Below are 17,600 nucleotides of genomic sequence, written 5' to 3'. Positions count from 1 at the left end.
AACTCATTAATAACTCCAGGGAAGGAACAAAGCTGAACAGTAAATATTAAGCACATGATTTTCAGCAAGTTCTGCTTTAGTTAACTTGCAAGTTTTCCATCAGAAAATAATTGTAACTAATACCACTGCTAAGGAGGAGGTTGCATTCTTGGTAGCAACTCGTAGGAGAGCCAGACAAACACAAGGTCTGCCTAGACTGAGAGCTAAGGCTCCAAAGTAAACTTCACAGCTCTTCATCGTAACAATAACTAAAACAGTCATCCAGAAAAGCTGTATTGTGTTTTTCCAATATCCAAACATTATTCAGATTGATAAGTCAGCCACTTGAAAGGTAGAAGTGGAAGATTTAAAGAGGTTTTATACAATTTTAATTCAGCTCCCAGGAGTCCATTCTGTGCAACAAATAAAGACCCATGAAGGGGGAAAAAAAAAAAAAAAAGAACATGCAGGAGTGTGAAATTGGAGCACCAAGTACTTCCAAATGGCTGAAACCAGAAATTTCTCAGCAGAAACTTCTGTCAGATGATATCACAATAAACCTTTTACAGCAGAAAGCATGAGGCAACCTAAAACTAAACTGCTGGTAACTTTCCCTTTTACTATCACTTATGTATATACCACTTATCTCCTACCACTCCTAGACTGTGAAAGGCCCCAGTGGACTCCCTTACCTGCCAAATAGCTGAGACTGGCTCTGGCTGTTACTATCACTCCTGGCAGGGGAGTCACAGGGATTCACCATCAGCTCATTGCTGATCACTGACAGCTGATTCAGAATCAGGGTTTGTGAATACACAGACCAGAATTAGTTACACGTAATATTTCCTCTTAATACTTGTTACTTATTATGAAAATCGACATTACATGAGGAAGAACAAACAGCCCAGAAAAGCAGAATGTTACACTCCTAGCAGCCAGCTCTGCTTTGACCACATGCTTTCCCATTCATTTTTGGATGGTTAAAACAGCAGTTTTAAGCAATCTCACCTTTTAGCCCAACAGTCTGCTGTGCCCCCCCAAAAAATCAATCCCTCACTATGCCAGAATTGTTTTGTGGCGCCAAGGTATGAATCACTCTGGGGAATTAACTCAGCTGAAAAAACAAACACTTTTTCTTGGTCGTGTTATTTTTCAGACAGATTAGTTCCTGATTAAACCCACAACAGAACCAGATAAACACTGGAAGAGATAGTGAAAGGGCAAGAGCATCTTGCATCAGTGTTGCTGACAGAGACACAGTGACTTCGCAGTCAGCAGTGCCGGTATTTGGCAAACCTTATTCCCCAGAGAAAACCACCTCGTGTTCTTCACAGAAACAGATCAAGAAGTTAACAGGACTGAAAAAATAAACCCAGCAAAGAAGGAATGGCTGAGGAAATGAGCAATGCTAAAGAGAGATTAAGACACATAGGGCTAGGGAGAGAAACCAAAGGAGAGAACCAGGAAGATGAGAAATGGATGAATAGAGGAAGAACACAACCAAACTGAAAGGGAAAAGAGGGAAAAGCAAAATAAGGACACAGAAGAGAGTACAAAAGTTCCAAGACAAGCAAAGCAAAAGAAAAATGAAGAAGACAGCAGAGCATAGAGAGCAGTGCCATTATAATACAGGATACAGTATCCTGTCCTTGTGTTTCTCAGAGCAGAAAGACAGTAATTCCCCATCTCTCAAGCCAAGCCCTAGGCTTCTGATTTAGAAGATTAAAAGACTATTGTTCCTCAGAAAATCCAGCTCAGTTTGGCACCTGGGACCAGCAGCACCTGGACTAACTTGGAACAGCTCCTGTAAAGCAAAGCACTAGTCATACGTCCCTCCCCAGAGAAAACAAGCATGGAAAAGTGTTAGAAACCCTACAAACTTCACTTACACAGATTCAGATTCCCCTTAGATGTCTTCCTTGCAGGTACTGGTTCCTTGCTATGGCCAAGGTTTCTTGAACAAGGTGAACATGCCAGGCACCTGCTGCTGAAAGGAGGAAACCTACCCCAGCCCCACCCCAGCAACTTCCCCACATTGCTGGTTTTCCCTTGGATATTTTTGCTTTGGTTGATTGCTTTTCCTACTAACATGCATTTTCCCACTGCCTTCTCTTCTCATGTATTTCTCCCCCTCTTTCCCTGTGGTACTGCTCTATGTGGAACAGAATTATGTCCAAAGCAGCATCCAGAAAAGACAACCCTCTTCTCCTTGGGGATCATATTAGTCCCATCTTTGCAAAAACTCTAGAGTATCACCATTCACCTCCACAAAAACAACCCCCAACACTTATATGGCTCCCAATAACACTTGCAAACAGTCACTAATTTTACAACGAAAAAAGTAAATTTAAAAAGAGAAGAAAACTTTAAAACTCTGTCCCATTCAACTGACTCCCTTCCACAAGTCACGAACCAGCATCTTGCTCCTGACAAAGGTATGACCTACACTCAGGCTTCTTTAAAAACAGAGTTAACTTGACAAATTGCAAGCTTCTAGTCTCAGAGATGAATATTGACCTCTATTGTTCTGTTCCTGCAGGCAAGGTTATCTGATACAGACAATGGCTGAGGGTGCCAACATCATCCAAAATCACTTGTCAAGTGGTTCTCTCAGATAGATGTGCAAGTTAATGGGAAATTTCTGTTTCCCTCCAATTATTAAGCTGCAGAAAAAGATGCCTCTAAAAATATTTCTCTTCCAGCTGCCAGGCAAGAGCACCATCTGGTGTTCAGCTCATTAAAGCTTTCAAACTGAGTTTGGATCATTTTTGTTGTTGTTGTTTGCTTTGTTTTTTAATTATATTTACTGCTTGGGGTTGTTTTTTTGTTTGTTTGTTTAGTTAGGTTTTTGCTTTGTTCAGTTGGGTGGGGTTTATTTTTAGAAAATTTACTCTGTGCTGGATCTGATTCTGTGAATAGCAAAGCAAACTGTGAAAAACTCTTTAACTTCCACAGAGGAAGGAAAAAGAGTAGAACCACTCAAAGAAATTGCTGGGGTTTTATATATAACTATTTTCCCCTAAAAAAACCCAAACAATAGAGTATTACATAACTTGGAATATTGTACATCTTCTTAGCCATGGGTAGGCCATAAATAATTCCTGTCTCATCAGGGATCTTAGAGGAAATACAATTGTTCCCTCACACACTCCCAATTACAAAACATCCTTCACAAGCTTTACAGCCCTCCACAGCACTGCACCTTCTTCCTAACCTCTGGCTATTCTCTCCAGGCAGAAGCCAAAACACTTCTTCCTCCTCACTCTTCACAAAAATAGCACCTAGTAAATGCCTCACAGTTATTTACCTTAACCCATTTTCCACTCCAGCTGTCTGAACTTTCACTTATTCACAGAAAAGCATCAGGTCACTGTTGTAAAAGGTAAAAGCAGTTTAAGTAACACTTAAAGGTGTTAAGTAATATCAGATTGTTCTTGTAAGAATGATTATCAGCACAGAGGCCAAGGAATTTAGCAATGGAGTTGGGTTAACAGAATTCACAAGGACTTATATTCTCTGTTCCTGGAGGTGGGCTATGGATCCTCTCAAAAATACTAATTCTATTTATATCCACACCACTTGCTGGAATGAAAAGACGTTCAAAGCTTGAATTTTAGATATTTAGAAAATATCTGTACGAACACAACATGCCAAACTTCTTTTTAAAATGCAAAAGAAGGTGAAAAAAAGCTATATAGGCTAAAAAACTAAACAGCTAACCTATAATTAAATCATGGAAGATGTAAAATTCACTGTAAGTTGAGAAGAAACATCAAGAGTTGGAATATTCAGCAAGTCCAGTCACCCCAGAGGCTACACCAAAGAAAAAGAAAGCTTCCTAAAACAACAAGGAAAAGAAAAAATTTCCCCCCCAACACTACAGACCCTATTTCAGATCTTTCCCAGGAGAATGAATAGCAATTACAGCCATCATGAAGAAGAAAGAAACCCACATGAATGGAAAAGTTGGTGGAAAACATTTCCAAACTTAGGAGCAACAGCCTATTCTACACAGGCATTTATTCCTATGCTACTTAAAACAGGAACAATTAACATAACCACTCATTTGCTTTTGGACTTGTCACTTCTATAAATACATTATCTAAGTTTAGTTCTTCAGCACCCTCTTACCTGTTTGTTGGAGTGGTGAAGCTAAAAGACAGCAGCTGATTCCAGAACGGGTCATTCTCAGAGATGGGCTCTGCTCCTGACAATTTTTTTAAGTACTCGTTTTCTGGAAGCTCACTGATGCTGCTGCTGTTTGCTCCCATCTTCTTCGTTTGGCAAATCTCTTTCTAAACGCTCATTTCTTTAAGGAAATAAAAAAGAAGAAGAGAGAAACGTAAGTCTTTTGTACAAATAAGGACTATATGGATCCTAAATTAGACAGCGCTAAAGCTTTAGTTCATTCCCTTGAAAAATCACTGAGACGTAGAAATCAGGTGCAGAGGAAGACGTTAAACTTTCTTTCAAAAACTTAGGAGAATAACATCCTCATCCAAGGAAGTTAGATGTTTCTGTGGTATATATTTCAGTCATCATCTCACTCGGATTTTAATATATCACACTCAGGACAGTTTTATCAGTACCAGGGCTGCTACCAGTGGGGGAATCTGCAAAGAACTCACAGTTTTAACAGGGGTGACAGGTTGACAAGCAATGCAGGAATACATTTTCAAACTGAATATGCACAGACAGAACATGGCTGCTTCTGTAAAGACGCAGTGTGCCACCAGTGATCGACATCTTGAAAGCTCCTGCCTTGCCAGAGAAAGCACAGCTATTGTTGTGCTGTTATCCAGCAAGGAAATGTACTACTGACCATCTCTGTAAAATAATGTGGTTGTTCCTGGGCAACTACTTCAAAGGGGAAAAGATAAAAAAATAAACCCATCAGAAACACAACTGCTTTTTGAAGGAACAGTGCAGAAGTTGGCACTCCAAATCCTCTTTTCATTACTAGCTGTGTTGTACTTGATCTGTGCAAAGAATGAGGTTTCAGTTCTTCATGCTGCTTATCACTGCTTCTCATCTTTATAAACAACTTAATTAAAGGAAAAAAAAAAAACACCACGATGCTATCAACTATGTGCCAGGGATGATTCCAAGTATCTTACATCTTTCCAGGATATCAGATTCAATAATCTTCCATCTTTTGGGAAGAAATAACTGTGACTGATAGCTTTAAGAGTTTATATGAAAAAAAAAAAAGCATTCCCAAGATAACAGTGCTGTGCAACATATTACTGTGCAAGCCAAACACTCCTGAGCTGGCATAAGACACAAGAACAGGGACAGCTACCTTAGGAGATTCAAGCTACTACCCACCAGCAACTCTTCCCTTGACAAAGATACAGGATCTGTCTCATGAATCACTCCAGTACTGATTCTCTCGACTTTGCAGCAGCAATTACTTCCAGAAGAGACAATTCTAGCAGAAGTTAATATTAATAAAGAACAGTATAAATATGAGGAAAGCTTACTAAGAACAAAGAAAGATATGCAAGGAAAAGCTGCAATGTTTGCAGCCATCATGGAGGTCCCTGAAGAACTTGTCTCTCATATTTAGAGCAAATGTACAGTACCTAAATATTTCAGAAACAACAAAATGCCAGTACAGAGAGTAGAATATAAGATATATTAAGCAGTAGAAGGTGAAATGCTACAAGAATGAGGACATTGTTTATTATTTTCTAAATTTTATTTGTAGGGGACTCTACTGACTGGAAATACACCACTCCACACTCCTTCCCTCCATTCCAGCACTGTCACTATCAGCTGCTCTAGAGGACAGGATACTGAAAGATGAAACCTTTACAATGACTCAGTATCTCTTCTCCTTCAACAACTCCACCACCATAACTCTGCCAAAATGCACCCAGGGAACTCTTTGTTTTTATGGGACAGTTGGGTTTTCACCACCTCCCTTTAGACCTGACCCAATGGGAGATGCAATAACCTTACAACCTTATATACACCTCCCTTAGCAAAAAGCTCTGAAGACACTGCCTACAGCACTTGAAAAAGCTGGTTTTGTCACAGGGGCTCCCTGCAGGAAGAGAAATTTAAAGTAGCCTAGGAGTGAAAATGTGCCAGGGAATTCTGTGGAAAAGCATTAAAGGACTACAAAATGTAATTAGTCTAAGAGGATTTCCAGAACTTTGGTTGAATGCTTACTCACAGGACCAAAGGAGTGCATCTTAACCTGAACACAAATTTTGTCACCTCAAACAAAAAAATCCCCCAAATCAGTGTATTCTGCCTTTGAAACAATGCCAATGAATACTAAAGCTATAGAATAAAGTAGAAGAGAAACCAATTTGTGTAATATCTGAGAATACTGGATGATCACTTTGTAAAAGAATCGAGGTTGAGCTGGTACACGGACATCTCAGCTCTGCATCCCCTCGTTTCACAGAATCACAGGATGGTTTGGGTTGGAGGGGACGTTAAAGCTCATCTCATTCCACCCCCTGCCATGGACAGGGACACCTTCCACTAGCCCAGGTTGCTCCAAGCCTTGTCCAACCTGAACACATTTCCAACATGTTCAACCACCACAGAAGCCAACAACAACACTGTTGGCCCTGGACCCATATTTTGACTCAGGTCCCTTCCCTGCACCTTTAAATGACTTAGAGGCCCTACATTTAAACCATCACTTCTTGGAGAAAAGACAAGTCTGGTCTGTGTCTGCTTCATGTTCCCATTGTCTGCTCATGTTTTCCAGTTCACTTGCTCCAGGAAGAACACCTAAGGGAGAAGAGAACCAAGAGGCAGTTGGAGCCCTGCCTTCAAATCCCTCCACCATAACCTGGAACTCTTGAGCTCCCCATGTCAGAGCATTGACAGTGTCCAAAATCCTTAGCCTGTTCTCCTAAGATGAGTAACCATATTCTTTGTTTCCCAAACTATTCTTACAGCTTGCTGCAGCTCCCCAGAGCCCCCCATTTAACCCACTTTCCCAGAAATATGAGAGCAATGGGAACAGGTTGCAAGCTAATTCTTGAAAAAGAGTCTGCATACTTTCCAGATTTCCAACGGTATCCCAGCAGGTTAAATTCCATTAACACAAATCCAAAACAAATAGTGCTTTAACTGCAAGTCTCAGCAAAATATTTGCCATGTTTTTTTTCAGAGTCAGTGTCAAATTGCAGTGCCCAAAAACACACCCAGTTCCGTGGCCACAGCCACACTCTCGAGCAACACGACGAGCTGCTGGCTGGAATTCCTAGTGAGCTCCCCAGCCCTAATGCCCAGCTGGCTCCTTCCAAACTGCAGAGAACATGTTTGACTCCACAGCCCTGCCCTGAAGTGACAGGAAAATGAGGCACTGGCTGACTATTTTCTCCTCTAGATGAAATAAACACCAAGCCATTGAGATCTGTCAAAAGAATGCAATTGCTAGTTTGAGCTCCAGAAAGTAGTTTGTAGATAAGTGGACTTGGCAAGCTTTGCCTTCCACTCATCTGGGAGCCAACAAATCTTGGAGCAATCAAACATACGGCTTTTTCTCTCTTTGTTATATCCCAGGAGGTTTTTTTCCCTCTTGTAAGAACATTATGTTCACTATACTCCTCCAAAGTGAAAATCTCAGCAAGTTCTAGATGACCACACTTACAAACAACATAAAACAGGTGTAACAGAGTGGACTCCTTCCTAACTCCTTCCACCAGGACCTTGTGTTATCTCAAAGCTTGCTGAAGTGCTCTGCAAGGACTTTTTGATGCAGCCTGAGCACCTTCAGCTCCTACAACTTGAGCAGCCACAGGCCCTGCTTTAAATAAGCAAGACATTTTTGAGGAACTCCAGCCACCAGGTGACTCAGGAAACCAGTCCCTCTTTAAGAGTTCATGAATATCCTACAGCAAAAATGTCCAAAAATAATTACAATTAGAATAAACATTATCAACATTTCATTTCCAGGCATTTTAACAACAGTAACAGATCAACCCCAATGTTTTAACTTAGCTGGTTACATTCTAGCCATGATCTCGAATACATTTCCAAGACAGATGTTACTACACAATATTAAATTAAATGCTAGTCACCACCTTAAATCATTTTTCAAACATGCTATTAAATGTTTCTTTTAGAAACAGCTGCCTTTGGCTGAAAAGGCCACTCAAATGTAACACACAGCCACTTAAATGTGGACATTGCTCTTGACTAAGAGGCGCTACTGCTGTGCCTGAATGCTGGTTAAGGCAGCAGAGGTTCAACTGCGCTATAAAGTCTTTAAACAACATAAAAGGTTGGTCAGTATTTGGAACACAAACACAACAGTAAGTTTTAGATAGTATTTAAAATTTATTTATCCATGATTTTCCCTACTTTGACTTGACTTTCATAACAGCCCCCGCTGCATAGAAGGGCTGCTCCAGGGGATTCCAAAGTCACTGCAAAAAACAAGGTTGAACGGCTTCTGCTTCCTCACATGCTGAAGTGCAACACACCCAAGAAACACTAAATCATGGCAAATCCTCTTTCACTCCAGAAAAGTCAGTCCTTACCCCAGCAGTAAATTACCAATGAAATCTAATTTTTTTTAACTTGAAATACACTAAATAAATGCATAGTTCATTAAAATTAAAAAAAAAGTTTAATTTTCTTTTTGAAATTCAATTTTATTTTTTTGTTTAAAAAAAAAAAAGGAAAAAAAGGAAAATAAAAGAAATTCAAACACAACTTATTAGCAATTCATTCAGTTTAAATCAGTGTTATTACACCCCTGCAGAATCATAGCCTGGTCTGCAAGTGTCATGCTCTATTATACCCAACATATGTTCAGTCCCAGAACTTGGCTCCACGATGCAGCAGCAGATGCTCCACAGCAACACAAGGGAGTTTGTTTTGCACATCAGGACTCATTCCAACCTCAAATTGCTAAGGGCAGATATAAATCCCGAATTTACTGTTTCTTCTAAAAGATTTTAGTATTAATTATTAACAATGTTTACAAGAATATATTTTTTCCTCTGAAAGTTAAAAGCAATTCAGCAATAGACACCTGCTGGGTCTGTGCTCATAAGTGTAACTGAAGGCACAGATGTGTACTACTGAACTTGGGAAAAAACTCGTCATGCTCTCTAAACTTTCTATTTAAATAATTTTAGACAAGTAATTATAGTTCCTTTCAGGATTAAATCTTCTACTGGTCTCACAACCTAACTGCCAGTGTTGACATTTTGTTAATCTGTCCAGCACAGCCAGCTCCCCCTTCCAAAACTATCCTTGCCATGACTGTGTGGCTGAGTTTGCAGACAACATGAATAATATAGATGATATATATTTTTTCCTAACATAAAACTTCCCACAGAGCTATGAGACTACTCCATTATATAGATATGATTCTCCATGCAACAGAAGACACAGAAGTTATATTAACAGTATGCATTATTCAGCCCCAATATGTGAATTTTACTGTCCACACAGCATATTTGAATTCTGACTACTCATTCATATTACAATAATATTCCACTGGAACACAGACTGGTTTGACTGGGAAGGGACCTTAAAGCTCTCCTCATTCCACCCCCTACCATGGGCAGGGACATCTTCCACTATCCCAAGTTGCTCCAAGCCCTGTCCAACCTGGCCTTCAACACTTCCAGGGATCCAGGGGCAGCCACAGCTTCTCTGGACAGCCTGTGCCAGGGCCTCACCACCCTCACAGGGAAGGATATTTAGACCCAAGGATCCAATGCTTTATGGACTAAATATCATACACAACTTGCCAACAGTGCATCCACAGCTAAAGAACAGTCTAAAAAACCCAAAGTTACACCTTATAGATGTATATTCCTGTGCAGGATCAGAGTGAGTTGTCTGAAGCAGCTGCACAGCCTGGAAGTCTCTTTCTATTTGTTTAATGTGTTTCAACTTGCTTTACTAGAGCAGGGAAAGCTGCAGTAAACCAGAAGCCCTACTTATTTTGCCATCTTTATGAAGATACTCACCTTCCTGCTCCCAGCAAAGCAGCTTTTGCAACTCACTAACCTGCTTCTGTCACAGCCTCAATATTCTGTCCTAGATTATTCCCTAACACAGGATTTTATTCCTATTAAAATATCCCTATTTTCCACCCAACACAAAAAATATCTCAAAACTTCTCTAGGGCCTCTGAAAGGCAGGTAGGGAGGTAGTCAAACCAAAGACAGATCAAACTAAGTGCCAGCTGATCTGGGCAAGATCTTGCATGTGCTGCTTTAATACTCACCCCTCTGCACCTCGGCTTCACTAAACCTGTCCCAAGTTTCATCACATCCCAATGACTGCAAAATCTTCATGACCTAAGAGATCTTATTTCTGCCCATCAGTAAACAAACCACAGAGCACTCCAGGGCCCAAGAAAACGTAACAAATAAAACAATATGCAAAAAGAAACAACATCACCTGGTCCTCCACTGTACCTTAGGATCAGAATCTTTGTATGGATTAACTGCTGACAGAAATACCAACGGGTATTTTCCCAGAGAAATTGGAACTGGGTACCACACCTACCCAAAGGAACCAGAATAGGGGTCACAGATATTAACTGCTATGACAGGACAAGGGGGAGTGGCTTCCCACTGCCAGAGGGCAGGGTCAGATGGGATATTGGGAAGGAATTCCTCTCTGTGAGAGTGAAGAGGTCCCGGCACAGGTTGCCCAGAGAAGCTGTGGCTGCCCCATCCCTGGAAGTGTTGAAGGCCAGGTTGGATGGGGCTTGGAGCAACCTGGGCTAATGGAAGGTGTCCCTGTCCATGGCAGGGGTGGAACTGGATGAGCTTTAAGGTCCCTTTGAACCCAAACCATTCTGGGATTGTATGGAATGAGCACAGACACTGTAAAACCGAAGAGATTTGATTTCAGGAGCTGACCTACAGTTTCTCTTACCTACATAATGCCTTCTGCTCCATTCCAGGAAAGAAGGCAACAGTAACCAGACCTTGTAATTCAAATCGCAGCTATGTTAGCTCTCCAAATCTCCTAATCACTCTCTGAAAAACAGGGTGACAAAGCTCCCTCAATAAGGACAGCTTTGCAGCTTCCCAGGCATACTAAGTGTTTATGCACCTGCACTGCCTGGGCAACTGTTTTGAAGAAGTTTTGGTGCTGTCACCAAGGCTCGAAAAAATAAAAAAAGAAAAAGAAAAAAAAACAAGAAATGAAATTTTATCTTTCTGCAAAGATAAAAGGCAGTTACGCAAATATTTCATTAATACCAAGGAATCATTCACTAGTTTTCACACAAAAAGAGGCACAAAAGTTTAAGAACTTTGTTTTTACCAATTAAATCGGTAACATTTTGCTAAACAAAACTAATGATGAAGAAATACACAGCAATAGCAACTCATGACTGTAAAAGGAATCCTTAGGGAAAAAAAAAAATCTTTACAATCCTCAGACTTTAGGATTTTTTGCCATTTTAAATCAGAGGAGAGCAATGAAATAATCTTTGTTTTTAAAGCATGTTAAAGAGTCAAAATATTTCAGCTATAACTCAATGCCTGACAATCACCAAATAGAGTCAAACCACTGTTAAGAATTCACCTTCTCTGTCACCCTAGTCACTTACAACCAAACTACCTGGGAGATTTCAGAATGGAATAAATGTGTTCTTCATGACCAATTAAAAAAGTTTCCTACTGTTTTTAAGTTAATGACTGATGCAGAAAAGACTGTTTCTGCTCACTTTACTTTTCACTGATGTGCAATTTTCCTCCCCTTTTCTGCAGCATATTTGGCGACAACTCCTTTCTCCAATTCCCTTTATCCACCCCCTTCACTTTTTCACACTGCAACTGTTGAGACACATACAAGCACCCAAAAAAAAAACCCCTAAAACCAAAAAAAAGAAAAAAAAAAGGTTTTGTGAGAAGTAGCAGACTTTTGTGAAAAATACAACATGACCATGATGGGGTCTATCCTTGCAACTTGGGGGCCAACACCATCTTTCTTGGCTTTCTAGATAATTCTCCATTTCTCCTCTACCCAGAACTTTTCACACACTACCAAGTTTGACAGCTACTGCCTGGGGTTGTGAAAGTCTGTACCTACAACCCTTCAATTTAACCTTTGCAGCAGCACAGCACACTAACCATTCACCAGGTACCAAAGTACCTTCCCTGAAAGCTCAACACCTTAGGACAGAAGCACTTTTGGACAGCAGTAAGAAATGCCACAGGATTATGAAGTGGTCCCCATAAACCTTAAGTACAAGGAAAATAAAAACGTCCATCTTCAGGTCTTAAGGCAGCTCCCAATATAAATTATCTGACTTGTCCACTGTTTATCCTGCTGGATGAACAAGCACAGCATCGCTTTCGGTCCTCCTGGACTATTCTACTGCCTTCCTCTTCCGCAGTAAGAGCCTGAATAAAGCAGCACTGCAGTGACAGTAGTGTGGTCCTTCTGGCTTCCACTGAAGCCTGGGGAGTCCTGCACGTAGCAGAAGTGATTTATCTTGATAGATTTACTGCAGGTAGAGAAGGCCCCTCACAGGGAGGGCACACAGCTGAAAAAACGAGTGACGATGCTGTTTTCTGCTCCAGTTCCTTTTCCACAGCGTTTTCATGGGAGCCAGTCGTCAATAAAAGCCTAATTCTGAAGAGCACAATCTGCTTCCTTCACATCCCACCTACGGGACAGTCGTTCTGCTCCCAAACGAAGAAGGGATTTTTCAAGACCTTCACAGTGAGGCAGAGTATTTCAAGCAGAAGGAATCGGATGTGAGCGAGCCCGGATGTTGTGGTGGTTGCCCAGACTGCTCCACAAGAGATGCTATAAATCACCTCTGTCTTTGACAGTTCACCCTACACGGTTTGTCGTGTTGCAATGGAGTGTTCTGAAAGGAGGTGACAGAAAAACGAAAACCTGAATTCTATACATGAGACTGACATGTACAGCTGGTCTACTTTCTCAGTGCCATCACAGAAGCTTTACACATTTCAATTCATTCTTTATAGTAACGTGCAATCACTAACCACCAGGTTACTGGTGATCCAAACAGCTAATGTCTGATCGTCAAATCTACTAATTTTGATAAGGAGATGCCCATTTAATAATCTCAAAAAAGCTTATTTCAAATGAACTACTAGTCACCCTCACTAGTCACCTTCACAGCCTCACCCTGAAATGGAACTACTGACTCACAGGCGAAAAAAAAACAGCCTTGCTCAAATCTCTTTTCTCTAAAGTTATTCAAGATCCAAAGAAGCCTGACACAAAAATACCATTCCAACCTTTCACCTCATAACAAAAACTTGAGATACTGCTCTAAAACATATGAAAATATTACGTGATGGCACCGAACACCAATAAAGCAAATGTATGCTTGTGACAAACAATAATCCTGTTTTGAAGACCTAAACCCCCAAATTGTTGTATTTCCACCCACCAAGTATTGGCCTCTCCATTAACACACAATCATTAGGTGACACAACTAATTTATGTTAAGCTTTTTGTCCTCTCTGCCCTCAGTCACCATGTTTTGTCAGGGGCAGGACAGCAGGTACATGTTCAATCTCTGGAAGGAGCTTTTTTGAATCCCACAAACACCTTTCTGTTAAGAAGTTCAGAGAGCTGCCATTTAACTTTTACGAGTAAATAAACATTTATAGCATCTAAGGACTTCTTTGTCCCATTCCCACACATGCAACAAAACATATCTCTAGTTCATGGACACAAAAATCCACAAGATCTGTTAGGGACTCCTCAATTTTGTCCGTTTTTAATGCTGGCAGTTACACGCCCACACCAAAACACCACACTTGTGGCCAAATCTCCCTGAAGACACAAAAGCCTCTAAAATTTATCAGGAGCTAACAAAATTTAAAGCTACAAACCCGATAATTTTTCTGACATAACTCCTACATAACATTTCGTGAAATAATTACTGCACCAATCTGACGAATTTGAGAGCAGAATGACAGAATCAGTTTTAGAAAAACGTCCTATGGCAGAGGGGGAGGAGAGGTGGTGTGGGGGCAATTATAAAAAAAAGTTACCTCTATCCTTATTCAGACATTCCTACACACCAAGGAAAGGTCAGCACTCAAACACAGCCAGTGTTTTCTGGAGTATATGCAGAAGTAATTTCTTTAATCCAATTAGTAAACACAGTCAGAAGGGAGGAAGGCTGGGTCAAGCACACCTTACAATCTCTGTGTAAAAGGCTCAGCTTTCTGCACCCGTTATGAAACTGTCACAGGTAAATAACACACTTTGCAAAAGTTTCAAGAAAGGAAAATTAAAATACTATCTCTGCTCTTTGCAGTGGGCAGGTACCTCTGTAAATCTGGTGTTTGCCCTCACCGGTGAGACTCCTGCTGCCTGCAGGATGGCTGTGCTGGAACTACGAAACAAGACCAACAAACTGAACTTTAAACAGTAAAAGAGCGTCAAAGGGATATGGAGCTTAAAAAAAAAAAAGACTAATCAAGAATATGCATAAAGAGACCTGACTTGGCATAACTGCACATCAGTACCAATGTTGCTGGTTTTATCTTCTTCCAGCAGCCAAAAAGAGACTTTTAACACCACAAATACAGCAGTGGCCTTCGAAAACACGTTACACCAACACCCTGACAACCTATGATGGATTGCAGTGTCGGAAATTTTGTTCAATATGAGAATGTTTTTGTTGAATCTGTCCCTCTTTTTTTTTTGTTGTTTGTTTGTTTTAATACTCAGTACACATACCTAAACATCAATTTATAGAAATCCATTCAGTTTTCACCACAATTAAAACAGGCAGCCGGGTTGGATATGACACAAGTCAGGAAAAACCCAGCATGGTTTAATAAACTATGTAGCTTCTTTATGTAAGGAGTGTTAAGATTATTGTTACACACAAAGACTTTCTCCCAGACATAAATAAAACCTGCCTAATGGCCAAAGTAATGTTTCAAAAAGATTATTCAACCACCTTTAAAGCTTCAAACAGGTGCTCTGATGTCCATTAGAAAGTCTGCATTTGTTTCAATATTGGTATATGTTTCTGTATTTCAAAGGTTATACAATTATTTTGGCATCTGTACTCTTCTTGAATTGGAAATTATGCATATTTTTACAACAGGGCTGTTCGTCTCTGCTTTAGAAGTTTGTCACAGCTAGAAATCTATCCACAGCATAAAAAAGTATGTTGTGCAGAAGGACAAATCTCTTTTTTATGTGTAAGAATTTTTTATTATATTACACATCATGATTTACATCACCTATCTCCAGGATCTACTGCAAATGAAATTATACTTGCCAGAGTGTGGGATTACTACAAGGTACAAGAGGCTTCCCACTCTACAAAATACACTTTGAAGAAATACTGTTACAATCTTTAATCTCCCACTCTGACATCAGCTCATCAGCCACCAAACAGGATTTCTTGCTTTTAGTAACTTTTGTCAGTCATCAGCATGTTAAAAACACCTCACCAATGTAAAAAACAAAGTATGTTAAAAACTGCCAGAGGGTAGGGTTAGATGGGATATGGGGAAGGAATTGTTGACTGTGAGGGTGGGGAGGCCCTGGCACAGGCTGCCCAGAGAAGCTGTGGCTGCCCCTGGATCCCTGGAAGTGTTCAAGGCCAGGTTGGACAGAGCTTGGAGCAACTTGGGAGGTGTCCCTACCCATGGCAGGGGTGGAATGAGATGTTCCTTAAGGTCTCTTCCCTCCCAAACCATTCTGGGATTCTGGGATTCTGTGATCTTGGGATCTTCCTATTAATCTGATAAAAGCACTGGAAGGAAGCACCAGAGCCACCTGATCTTAGCAATAATTTGCTATAAATACTTTATTGCTGAATTTAGCAGGAAATATCAGGGATTCAAGGCTGTGCCAGTAAAACACCAACACAGGGCTGGAAGAAGAGGATCTAACGGATGCTCCAGGTAGGTGAGAGTGCTGAGCTGGGTCCATCATTCCCTGGGCCGTCCATGGGCTTCTGCTGATACAGAAGCAACGTGGAAAGGCAACACAGCTTATAGAAAGGACAGGACAAGGCCTTCCCAAGCTCCTGGCAATCCAAGGAGCAAGAATAGTTTTGAAGCCACCCCAACTGGAGCAACTTCAATGGTTTTCAGCTGGGAATTGACACAGCGTGGGGTTACACAACCCTGCGTTGGGAAACTGGGCCCAACCACCCGGGAGCCTCTTTCCACTCCCCTGCACTCCCAAAAGTGATCCGTGCAGGGAATATCAACAGCCTGGTTACTCCTGCAAATACCTCCAATGATTAGAGGTGCAGCCCAAACACGTTATCCCTCAGCACAGGCAAGGGGAGAAATCAGATTACGGCCCCGCGAACTCCCTATGCTCAGCACAGAAGATTAAAAAGAATAAATAAGTTTAAAAAAAACCAAACAAACAGTGCTTGGCATGAAGGCAGAGGAGGTAATACAAAGCCTGGTAAGAGACAAATTCTGTTTTAAAGTCAAATATGCCTCGCTTTCAATAAATATTGTCTTTCAGAAGCATGAAAACAAGTGGTAGGAGAGAGCAGGAGGTGGAGTGAGCAGATCTGAGATGGTGCAGAGCACCAGAAAACGCTCTGGTTCTCAGGAAGAGGATGGAAAATACACCAATTTATCACCTATGCACGAATAATAAATGTCATTATGAGCACAAAACACGAAATACGGGTGTGAACCTCTGGCATTCCGGTAATACAGGTGTGAACCTCTGGCATTCTGGTACTGAGGGCACATAAAAGGACACAGGGGCATCCTGGGGACCCTGAGGGGATCCCTGGATCCCTGTCAAGGGAGCACCTTTGGGCTGGATAAAGAGACACAGGCACATCCCAGAGATTCTGTGAGGGATCCTTGGATTCCTAACGGACACAGGCACATCCCAGGGACCCTGTGAGGAATCCTAAGGGGAACAGGCACACTCCGGGGACGCTGTGAGGGATCACTGGATCCCTAAGATACACAGGCACATCCTGTGGACCTGCGAGGGATCCCTGGATGCCTGTCAGGGAGCACCCGGGGGGTGGATAAAGCGACACCGGCACATCCTGGGGACTCTGCGAGAGATCCCTGGATCTCCCCTAAGGGATCCCTGGAGATGCCTCAGCCCGGCCGGGGACACGGCGGTGCTGATGTTACTCTCCGCAGCGCCGGTGCCGACTTACACAAGCGCATCCCTCCCTCTGTCGCGACACGGGCCCGCGCCACGAGGGGACGGTGGCGTTGGGAGAACCGGGGGCGACCTCGGGGGCCCCTCTCGGAGCCGGCGCCCGCCGAGTCCACCCGCGGAGGCCGCGCTTACCGTCGGAGCCGGGTCGGTGCCGGGTCAGAGCCGGGTCGGTGCCGGGTCAGAGCCGGGTCGGTGCGGGGTCAGTCCCGGGCCCCTCGGCCGCCGCCGCTCCCGGTCCCCTCACGGCCCCTCTCGGTCCCCGCCCGCCTCCACGTCGCCGGCGCGGCCCCGCTGCGCGTGCGCGGAGCGCGCCCGGGGGCTCCCGCGGGGCATGACGGGAGTTGTAGTGCGGGAGGGGCGGGCGCGAAGCCCCCGAACCGGGAGTGGGACGTGACCCCAGAGCGTGAGGGGGGAGTTGAGACCCTCTGACCCCTCGGGTCTGACCCCGCCTGCAGAGCTGCCTCCTGTTCCCTGGGGAACAACAGCACAGGGACGTGGAGCTG

The 17,600-nt window shown here is 42.4% G+C and overlaps 1 protein-coding gene across 4 annotated transcripts in view; it reads right to left on the bottom strand.

Annotated features, from left to right (window-relative positions):
- The window catches only part of DYM (dymeclin), a 215,479-nt gene extending 198,120 nt beyond the window's left edge, over window positions 1–17,359 (bottom strand). For 2 of the 4 annotated variants that reach the window (XM_017819757.1, XM_017819760.1), the window contains exons 1-2: window positions 17,230–17,359; window positions 4,111–4,288 (exon numbers count right to left, since the gene is read on the bottom strand). In XM_017819757.1, coding sequence (XP_017675246.1) covers window positions 4,111–4,250 — 140 coding nt within the window. In that variant the 5' untranslated portion in view covers window positions 4,251–4,288; window positions 17,230–17,359. Of the gene's footprint in view, window positions 1–4,110; window positions 4,290–17,229 lie in introns of all 4 variants that reach the window. The other 2 variants (XM_017819758.1, XM_017819759.1) reach the window with 2 other exon arrangements.
- Window positions 17,360–17,600: the final 241 nt, after the last annotated feature.

The sequence above is a fragment of the Lepidothrix coronata genome, unplaced genomic scaffold, assembly GCF_001604755.1.
Source record: "Lepidothrix coronata isolate B3197 unplaced genomic scaffold, Lepidothrix_coronata-1.0 Scaffold77, whole genome shotgun sequence".
NCBI classification, from domain to species: domain Eukaryota; kingdom Metazoa; phylum Chordata; class Aves; order Passeriformes; family Pipridae; genus Lepidothrix; species Lepidothrix coronata.
This window is presented reverse-complemented; position numbering and strand designations above follow the sequence as displayed.